Raw genomic sequence first — 11070 nt, forward strand, 5'->3', positions numbered from 1 at the left:
TGGCGGTCCCATGACCCAAGGTTGTGGCGTCCACGTTGCGGAGCGGTTAGGGGAGAAGGCGTCCATATTCCTGTGGGCCGCGTCGAGCGAGAGCGCGAGGGACACTGCCTTTCTCAGGTCCATTTCTCCCTTTTCCAACAGTCTCTGCCGGGAGTAGTCGAACCTTAGACCTGCAACGAAAGCACCTCGGATCAGTCCCTCCGTGTGTGCTGCGGCTGATGCTTCTTTGCAATCGTAGTCTCGGCCGAGTATCCGTAGTGCCTGTAGGAAGGCCTCCACTGATTCCCCGGGCTGCTGTCTGTGGGATCTTAAGAGGTGCCGGGCATAGACCGTATTTACCGGGCGTGCGTATTGCCCTTTTAGCAGACCGATAGCCGCCGCGTAGGTCGTCGCGTCCTGGATTATTGTATAAACTTGGTGGCTCACCTTTGAGGCCAGGATTTCCAACTTGTTTTTGTCCAGGGTCACAGTTGAGGCTTGCAGGTAGGCCTCGAAGCAACGCAGCCAATGCGCGAATTTGGTAGCCGAACCCGCTTCTTGGGGGTCTAGGTCCAGGCATGTTGGTCTGAGGGCTCACAGCAGCTCCTGTTGCTCAGCGTTTGGTGCAGCAGCCTGCTGTTCAGCAAATGTCGACATTTTGTTTTTGCTAATAAAATTGATGCGCTATCAATTACTCATAAAAGACTGAGTTAAGAGAGTAACTGAAGGCTTTTATTAGCAAAGAACAGAGCATGCCTCTCGTGGTTGACTGGGTTCCAAGAAGGCAGGGGGCTGCAGGTCAATCACCTTTATACCTGGGCCTGTGTGGGTGGAGCCAGCCGAGACATGTTGAGGCATGCATAGGTACAACAGTGTGTAACAACAACAACAACAGTGGTTTACCACAGAACCTCCCCCCCCACTAGTTAGTTTAAAGCCCTCTCTACAGCCCTAGTCATATGATCCGCCAGGACTCTAGTCCCAGCACTGGCCAAGTGAAGCCCGTCCCAACGGAACAGCTCCCTCCTGCCCCAGTACTGGTGCCAGTGTCCCAGGAAGCAAAACCCATTTCTCCCACACCAGTCTTTGAGCCACGCATTTAACTCTCTAATTTTATTTGTCCTAGCCAAATTCGCTCGTGGCTCAGGTAATAATCCAGAGATTATTACCCTTGTGGTTCTGCTTTTTAATTTGGCCCCTAGCTGCTCAAACTCCCTCAGCAGAACCTCCTTCCTTGTCCTATCTATGTCGTTGGTACCAACATGGACCACGACAACTGGATCCTCCCCCTCCCACTCCAAGTTTCTCTCCAGTCCAGAGGAGATGTCCCTAACCCTGGCACTGGGCAGGCAACACAGCCTTCGGGACTCTCACTCTCGGCTGCAAAGAACTCTATCTATCCCCCTAACGATACTATCCCCTACCACTACAACATTTCTTTTAACTCCCCCCACTTGAATGGCCCCCTGCTCCACGGTGCTGTGGCCAGGTTGCTCATCCTCCCCGCAGTCCCTGTTCCCAACCTCACAGGGAGTAAGAGCCTCGAACCTGTTGGACAAGTGCAAGGGCTGCGGCTCCTCCAACACTACCTCCTGGATCCCCGTACCTGCCTCACTTCTAGTCACACCATCCTGACCCTGGCCACGGACTACATCTGAATTAATTAATCTAATTGGTGTGACTACCTCCTGATACACAGAGTCCAGGTAACTCTCCCCCTCCCTGATGTGTCTCAGTGTTTGAAGCTCGGACTCCAGCTCTTCAACACGGAGCCGGAATTCCTCGAGCAGCCAACACTTACTGCAAATGTGATCACCGTGAGCATCAATGGTGTCCACCAGCTCCCACATATTGCAGCAGCAACACATCACCTGATCTCCCATTCTATGTAATTAATTAAATTTATTAATATTATTCTTAAATACCCTCTGCCCCGATTCTAGATGGTGAATATCACACCTTAGAAACTATAAACCAAAGAGATTTAAGCTTCAAAAGGGAGAAATACTCACCAACCAATCACTTACCCGCTTTTTGGTGACATCACACTTGGATTACTTTTTACCTCTCTCCTTCCCTCCGAGTTCCCAGACTGGAGACTGGTACCCCTTACCTGGTCTCTGGGACTTTTATAGCCCCGCTCTGCCGCTCAGGATTCCCGCCGACGCTGTGAGGCCTTACCTGGTTCTCTGGGACTTTTATAGCCCCGCTCTGCCGCTCAGGATTCCCGCCGACGCTGTGAGGCCTTACCTGGTCTCTGGGACTTTTATAGCCCCGCTCTGCCGCTCAGGATTCCCGCCGACGCTGTGAGGCCTTACCTGGGTCTCTGGGACTTTTATAGCCCCGCTCTGCCGCTCAGGATTCCCGCCGACGCTGTGAGGCCTTACCTGGGTCTCTGGGACTTTTATAGCCCCGCTCTGCCGCTCAGGATTCCCGCCGATGCTGTGAGGCCTTACCTGGGTCTCTGGGACTTTTATAGCCCCGCTCTGCCGCTCAGGATTCCCGCCGACGCTGTGAGGCCTTACCTGGGTCTCTTGGACTTTCATAGTCCCGCTCTGCCGCTCAGGATTCCCGCCGATGCTGTGAGGCCTTACCTGGGTCTCTGGGACTTTTATAGTCCCGCTCTGCCGCTCAGGATGCCCGCCGACGCTGTGAGGCCTTACCTGGGTCTCTGGGACTTTCATAGCCCCGCTCTGCCGCTCAGGATTCCCGCCGACGCTGTGAGGCCTTACCTGGGTCTCTGGGACTTCGTGCGTTCACATACATACACTGTAAACCTATCTTAGATCATCCTGTGTTCTCTCTTAGTCTGACCCCACCTAGTACCTTACTATTTCTTGCTTTAGTGCTATCCGTCTCTCCCAATCCTTTGTGCTCTTTGTTTCTCTTTTTGAATGCTACATCCTGGTGCCCATCCCCCTGCCAACAGAAAGGTTCATGGATACCTAAGTGCCAGCAGGAAAAAAGATTGTTTTTTTTGGGGGCCTTTTAAGCTTCCTTTTTACTACTTAACACCTAGCAAACTCAGGACGTCTATTAAAATGGGCAATTATGACAAATGGTCAGTGCCTTAAATCCAGTCAAGATAGGCCAGAAAATGATACCGAAGATGCTATTGCATCACTTCTGTGTTATTGTCATATAATTTGCAAACACTTGTCTGTTTCAGCTTGGAGCTTTCCAGCTTTGCCTGTTCATCCACCAGAATTGTGTGAAATGGTGAAGGCCTGGTCTGTGCTTGCACTGTGCTGTTGTGGCCAGTGCATGCTGAGCAGTAACCTGAAAGCACTTAGTCCCACTGGCTTTTACCTTGGAATAATGGCAAATGTCCTCCAAGAAATATTCCATGAAGCACAAAGTACACTCTACCCCTGTTAAATTTGAGCTGCTTATCAGTGACCTAAGTGGAAAATGTAATTTCCTATAAGCATCCAAGGAGGAAACGAGACACTTTATGCAATATTTATTTATATATCGTTCAAATAATCCATTTTCATCGTCGTCAGTAAATAAGAAGCAGGTGCACATGGTGTGGTTTCATTAAATATCAATTAAAATGAGATTTATCCCCATATTTTATGTGCTTTTATTGTCTTTGTGGTAATCTTTCATTAGATGTGACGTTCTATAAATAAAGATTTAATATATTTAGCTGGAACAGCTACTTATCATGATAAACTTCCCTGAAAGAGAGTCCAGATCAGTGACAATTTAAATAAATGGTTGCCTTTTAAATTTGTTTTTGATTGCAGTGTTCTTAAATAAAATAAAACTGTGAGTAGTGGGTCCCTTAGAATCATAAGGCCACATAGGAGAAAGTAAACATTGTGCACAATTGAACAGCTGGTGAAGACCGTATTTTAATTACTGCTGTATTTTTGGAATTATTCATGAAATGATGATGTTTACCAATATGGATTCATGCTTTTTTAGTGTCCTTTTGCTGTAAAAGAAATCTCAAGTCCTTTTGTAAATAATCTTTAGACCAAATATACTAACATACAACTTTCAAACAATTGCAATTGACAGTTGTGAAGCAACTACGGAATTTAGTAATATTCTGCTTATTTAAAGTAATTGAAACAGCCGCATTAGATTGTTGGGAATATTCTGGTTGAATTAATTCATGAGAATACAAATAGAATATTTTAAAAAGTAATTTTGGCTTGAATTCATTCACCGACTGTTAAACTTTTTTCCACCAATTTTCTCCCCTCCCCTCATTCTCTCCTGAAGGCATCGATCTATTCCTTGCTGGAATACAGTTCCATGGGCGCTAGGCAGCCTCTGGGACCTTACGCAAGTGGCCTCCTTTCAGGCATGAGTTTAGCCAGTGAATGCTAGTGGACCACAACTGAGGTCACTCCTGTCCTCAACCATACTTTGCTGATTAGTGCTGGCTGATTTCCCGCCCCCCCCCCCCCCCTCTTCCTGGACCATGGTACTAAGGCCAGTTGAACTTCTGTCACCATCTGGTTGAGATCAGTTAAATCAATACCGCATTTCCAGCAAAAAAAACTGGTTCTGGAAATCTGAAACAAAAACCGAATATGTTGGAAGCGTTGATCAAGTCAGGCAGCATCCGTAAGGAAAGAAAGAATGTTAACCTTTCAAGCAGAGTCCTTGGTCATAACGCTCCGACTGGGACTACAATATTTTATCATTAAGCAGCTACAAGCTTTCCAGCAAACTGCTTTATGGATGGTAACGAGGACTGAATTTCCTTGATCATTCAGATCGTTGGTGATGGGGGGTTGTGAAGCGATTTTTAAATATCACAGAATCACAGGAACCCCACAGTGCAGATAGAGGCCATTTCGGCCCATCGAGCCTGCACCGACACATATCCCACCCAATCCCCATAACCCCTACACCAACACATATCCCACCCTATCCCCGTAACCCCATGTATTTAATCCCCCTAACATTAAGGGTCAATTTATCATAGCCAATCAACCTAACCCGCACATCTTTGGACTGTGGGAGGAAACCGGAGCACCCGGAGGAAACCCACGTAAACACGGGGAGAATGTCTGTGTGGAGTTTGCACAGTCGCCCGAGGCCAGATTCGAACCTGGGTCCCTGGCGCTGTGAGGCAACAGTGCTAACCACTATGCCACCGTGCTGCCCCACTGCCACCATGCTGCCCCACAATATGAGAATGAAAATTTTAAATTGGAGTTGTTGGGGGGCTGGGAGCCACAGTAGGTCATCAAAGACAGGGGAAGTAGGGAGGGGGGCCTGATACGGAATAGGATACGGGCAGCCGAGTTTTGGATGACCTGAAGTTTACAGAGGTTGGAGGATGGGAGGCTGGCAGAAGAGCATTGGAATAGTCAAGTATGGAGGTGACAAAGGCAAATGGGCTGAGGCACGTGTAGAGGTTCCCAATGTTATAGAGGTTGAAATAGATTGTCTTTGGAATGGCGAGTAGCCTTAATCTCATGTGCCTGCTCTGTTCTCACAGAAGCTCACCTCGGAGTCAACTAGGATGCTGAGACTGCAAACAGTAATTTCAGCCTGAGGCAATGACTGAGGAGGGGGATGAAATTGGGAGGTATGGAATTGGTGGTAAGGATATGGAGTTTATGACGGTGGTCAAAGATGATGCCTTCAGTCTTCTCATCCATGACTGGATATTAGACAAGCAACATGACAATACAAAGACATTAAGGGGCCAAAAGATGTGGTTGGAGCGGTAGAGCTGGATATGGTTAGTGCACATATGGAAGCTGACCCCATGTCAACAGATGATGTTGCAGAAGGGCAGCATGTAGATGAGGAAGAGGAGGGGGACCAAGGACAGATCTCGAGGGACTCCAGAGGTAACAGCGGTAAGAAATGGCATTGCTAGAAATGCTGTGGTAAGTAGGAGTAGAACCAAGTGTGGGCAATCCCACTGAGCTGTACAACAGAGGAAAGGTGTTGGAGGAGGACGGTGTGGTCCACCACGTCAAAGGCTGCATCCAGGAGGAGGGAAAATGCATCACAGTCACACAGTCACAGAGGATGGAATTTGTGACTTTGATTAGGGCCGTTTCGGTGTCCCTGTACTAGTGGCCGTTCGTCATCTAGTAGCTCTAGACACTGGGCATTGGTGTCACAGTTGAGCCCAGTTCTGCCCAACTACTGGCATTTTCAATCAGGATTTACCTGATTGCAATTGGGAGCAGGAACTTTGGTTCGCTTGTTTTTTTTCAACTTCTTCCTAGCCCAGGGGTGCCTGCCTGAGATTGAGCACGGAACATGAAATAAACCTGTGGCTTTCTGATTTATAGGGCTTAATGCTGCCTTATATTCTGAAGTACAAATAAGAAGAAAAGCTTGTAAAGATTAGTGTTGCTTTTGGTAGATCAGAGGGTATTCTGGGGTGAGTTGCTAGAGATTTTTAAAATTATGAAGGGATGGGACAGGGTAGATAGAATCATACCGTTTCCAGTGATTGAGGAGTCTTGAATGCGAGGGGGTATAGATATAAGATTAAAAGTAAGAGATTTAGGAAAGAGAGCTGGAGAAACATTTTTACACGGAGCATTGAGGCACTCTGGAATGCACTACCAGAGTTAGTGATTGAACCTGATACCATGTCGACGCTTAAAAATAGAAACATAGAAGATAGGAGCAGGAGTAGGCCATTCGGCCCCTTGAGCCTGTTCTGCCATTTAATGAGATCATGGCTGATCATCCAAATTCAGTACCTTGTCCCTGCTTTCTCCTCATATCCCTTGATCTCTTTAGCCTTAAGAAATATATCTAACTCCTTCTTGAATATATTTACTAAGTTGGCCTCAACTGCCTTCTGTGGTAGAGAATTCCACAGGTTCACCACTCTCTGGGTGAAGAAATTCCTCCTCATCTCATTCCTAAATGGCTTACCCCTTATCCTTAGACTGTGACCCCTGGTTCTGGACTCCCCCACCATCAGGAACATTCTTCCTGCATCTAGTCTGTCTAGTCCTGTTAGAATTTTATAAGTTTCAATGAGATCCCCTCTCATTCTTCTAAACTCTAGCGAATATAAGCCTAATCGACTCAATCTTTCTTCATACATCATTCCTGCCATCCCAGGTATCAGTCTGGTGAATCTTCGCTGCACTCCCTCCATGGCAAGAACATCCTTCCTCAGATAAGGTGACCAAAACTGCACACAATACTCAAGGTGTGGTCTCACCAAGGCCCTGTACAACTACAGCAAGACATCTTTGCTCCTGTACTCGAATCCTCTTGCTATGAAGGCCAACATACCATTTGCCTTCTTAACCGCCTGCTGCACCTGCATGCTTACCTTCAGCGACTGGTGCACAAGGACACCCAGGTCTCGTTGCACTTCCCCTTTTCCCAATCTATTGCCGTTCAGGTAATAATCTGTCTTCCTGTTTTTGCCACCAAAGTGGGCTAGATAGGTGGTTGAAGGAAAGGAAGTTAAAGGGATATGAGAACAGAGCAGGCACATGGGATTAAGGCTACTGGGAGTGAAAGATAAACATAAAAACAGACTGGTTGGACCGAATAGCCTGTGTAATAGTTTTCTATGTAATTCTATGCAAGATATTTTAAGCAGGCTTTTTATACATTCTTGTTCATATCTATGAGGGAAAACATCCCTTTCTACACTTATGGTGACTTTTCATTGAAACACATTCAGGTCAAGTCAAATTTTAGATTGAACTAATGCGGATATTTTTTTTTCAGGGTGACTCACATTGAAATTGCAGTAGGATGTGTCCAGCTGATAAGATCTTGATGGCTAAATATAAAAAGACGAATTCCTGTAGCAAGTTCCACTACTTGAAATATTAGATCTCCAAGCCCAAGATACTGCAGCCACTTATCTCCAGTTGCACCGTGTTTGTATCATGGGTGCTTTACTACAGTTTGCCAGGAACCACCATGAATCCAATGTCACTGTGGGCAGGAATGGACTGTTGTGTGGAAATGAAACCTGGATATCCTCTGTGTTGGAAGAATGTGTACAGAATCTGTGGGAATTCTGGAGTGCAGTTCTAGGACTTGCCTCGATTTGCTGTTTTCTTTTTGCTTCTCTACCGTAAGTTTTTTCCAAAAGTATAAATCCACAGTTTATTCTAACCCTGCTGCGCATTTTATTAATCTCATGATTTTTATTGTACTGATTCATTTTCTAATATATTCTAAAAGCACACGAGATCTATTGTAGGCTGTGATTTGATTGCAAAAGTTGAAACATACTAATTACAGAAAAGCTATTTGTTACTGTAGTACCATTTGCTCGTGTAAAATAATGGCTAGCTCCCAAAACACAGAAAAGTACTATAAATCTTCGGTGTGCTTTGTTAATGCTGAATGATTTTTGAAGGAACTGAAAGAGTACTTACAAATTTACCTTTACATCAATAACTGTAATTGTTATTGTGCAAGTTAAGTATTTTTAATTGTAATAATTTAATGGCCCAGAAATTCGGGTCTCCACGGTGAGTACGCACGGGGTACTCACCCGTAGGCCCAATGGAAGTGCCGGTTTCGTGCATGCACTGCGCATGCGCGGGAAACCGGAACTTCCGTTCCCTTGAAAGAAGGGGTTCAGAGGTGGAACGCGTGCGCCGGAGAGGCAGCGCTTGCACATTGAACTTACGTTTTTTTTCCTGGCTTTTAACAAGGAAAGTGGTGAATTAATCAAAATTAAAACATTTTTTCCACAGGTTTATTATTTTTAAATACTTTAAAGAAAGGTAAGTTTATTTTTAGCCCCATTAGAAAATGTAATTAATTTTTTCAAAAATTTAAATTATTGTTTAAAATAGTTATTTTATATAATTTATAGTTATTTAAAAAATGTGATTTTTAAAAAATGTACTTGAAGTTTTAGTGATTTTTGGAGTTTTGACAGCTCTTCCTGTCAATTTTATGAATGGACATTTCCCTGCTACCATTGGCTCTCCATGGCCCACGTGATCCCAGGGGACGCATCGAACTAACCGCCCCTGGGATACGCAAGCACTGCGTGCCGGCAGTTGGAACAGGCCCAGGGTCGGAATCCCACGCGGGCACACAGCTCAACGGCCGGCGCGCTAGGTAAGTGCAGGTCGGAGGCTTGCACCCGCGGGAAGCCTCCGACCCGAATTTCTGGGCCAATGAGGCTATGAATTTGGCCCGGATTGGACAATGGCCATGCCAGTAGTTGAATGTCCCTGCGTGTCCACCTGCCTGTTTATTATCTAATCTATATATAATTGCTCGTCTGTCTGTCTGTCCGTCCGTCCTCTATACACTCAAATGTTATAGAGCGTACCTACACTTGTGTTACATCAAAAGAAAGCTTACGATTCCGGAACGGTCATAAGCATATGTACTTTTCGGTGAGACAAAAATTGTGCCGACAGCATCTAAAAAACGTTCAAAATTCCGCTCATTAGCATTGAGTGACATGAAGGTTGACCAATCGTACAGTCGAGCGACCTGACGGTCGACCAATCGCTGCGTCACGGGGGCAGGTTCATTGCGTGTGCGGGCGGGCCATCCTACATTTGAGTGACGTGATGATTGACCAATCCTACACTTCAGTGACCTGATGGTTGACCAATCGGTGCGTGTGTGGGTGGGCCTAATCACTCTCAACTGAGATGAGTGTCCACCATCTTGATTCCTAACGATTTTTTTTCCCACTTTCTGTGTGTTTATTTTTCCCACTTTCTGTGTGTACCCCGTTAGGTTCTTTTGTTCAGTTGTCTTCTTAGCTATGGGGTGCTTAAAAAACCTGAGCTTGATATTTAGGAATCTCTCTTTATTGTAGTGGATGCGCGGAGCCGCGGCCTAGCAGCGCGGGAAGCCTGGGCCTCGAGTTCAGCGGATTCCCGGCACGCCCGGAACCTGTCGAGCCTGTTGAAGGCCCTCTCGGCGTCTCACTCTCCCCCCCCCCCCCACCGCCCCCAGTCTCTCTCACTCTCTTCCCCGCGCAGCCCGAAAGCCCGGGGGAAGAGAGCAGGTGAGCGGCGGCGTCTCTCTCTTTCCCCCCCCCCCCCCCCACCGCAGTGAAAGGCGTTCGTCTGCCGCCCGGCCAACCGGTTCCAAAGGCCTGCCGCGTTCACGATGAGCAAACCCCGGGCTCGCTTCGGAGCGATGGGCACCCGGCCTCCCGATGTCAGACTGACTCGGTTCTGGTACCGGAAAGGAGGAGGGAGGGAGAGGAGAGGGGGAGGGAGGGAGAGGGAGAGGGGGAGGGGAGGGAGAGGAGAGCGGGGCGGGAGGGAGAGGAGAGGAGAGAGGGGAGGGAGGGAGGGAGATAGAGGGGGGAGGGAGGGAGTGAAGAGGGAGGAGGGGGGGGAAGAGGGAGGGAGGGGAGGGGGGAGGGGGAGGAAAAAAAAAGGGAAAAAAAACAGTGCAGAGGCTCGAAGGGCCGAATGGCCTACTGCTGCTCCTATCTTCTATATCAGAGGGATTCCAAGAAACGCCGTTAACACAGCTTGCATTTATCTAGCGCCTTCAACTTCTAACTTTCCCCACCCTCCTTTCCCCCTTCCCCCATCCCCACCCTTCTTCCCCCCCCAAAACCCCTTTCACCCCCTTCCCCCAAACCAACCTCTCCTTCTCTCTCTCTCCTCGTCTCTCTCTCTCTCTCTCCTTCCCTCTCTCTCTGTCTCTCTCTCTCCTTCCCCTCTCTCTCTGTCTCTCTCTCCTTCCCTCTCTCTCTCTCTCCTTCCCTCTCTCTCTGTCTCTCCTTCGTCTCTCTCTCCTTCCCTCTCTATTTCTATCTCTCCTTCCCTCCTCTCTCTCTCCTTCCCTCTCTATCCTTCCCTCTCTCTCTCCTCTCCTTCCTCTCTCTCTATCTCCTTCCCTCTCTCTCTCCTTCCTCTCCCTCTCTCTCTCTCCTTCCCTCTCCTCTCTCTCTCCTTCCCTCTCCCCCTCTCTCTCCTTCCCTCTCTCTCCTTCCCCTCGCTCTCCTTCCCCCTCGCTCTCCTTCCCCCTTGCTCTCCTTCCCCTCGCTCTCCTTCCCCCTCGCTCTCCTTCCCTCTCTCTCCCTCCCCCCTCTCTCTCTCCCCCTCCCCCCTCTCTCTCTCCCCTCCTCCCCCTCTCTCTCCCCTTCCCCCCTCTCTCTCCCCTTCCCCCTCTCTCTCT

At 47.8% G+C, this 11070-nt stretch overlaps 1 protein-coding gene across 1 annotated transcript in view; it reads left to right on the plus strand.

The window, feature by feature from the left end:
* LOC147115791 (lysosomal amino acid transporter 1 homolog) overlaps nt 1-11070 on the plus strand; it is an 86011-nt gene that overhangs the window by 42393 nt on the left and 32548 nt on the right. Inside the window, exon 2 of the mRNA XM_085990365.1 lies at nt 7672-8026. Coding sequence (XP_085846491.1) covers nt 7836-8026 — 191 coding nt within the window. The 5' untranslated portion in view covers nt 7672-7835. The remainder of the gene's footprint in view (nt 1-7671; nt 8027-11070) is intronic.

Source organism: Somniosus microcephalus, chromosome 6 (assembly GCF_052327205.1).
Source record: "Somniosus microcephalus isolate GS21.2 chromosome 6, FLI_Smic_1.0, whole genome shotgun sequence".
In the NCBI taxonomy this organism is placed as follows: Eukaryota; Metazoa; Chordata; class Chondrichthyes; order Squaliformes; family Somniosidae; genus Somniosus; species Somniosus microcephalus.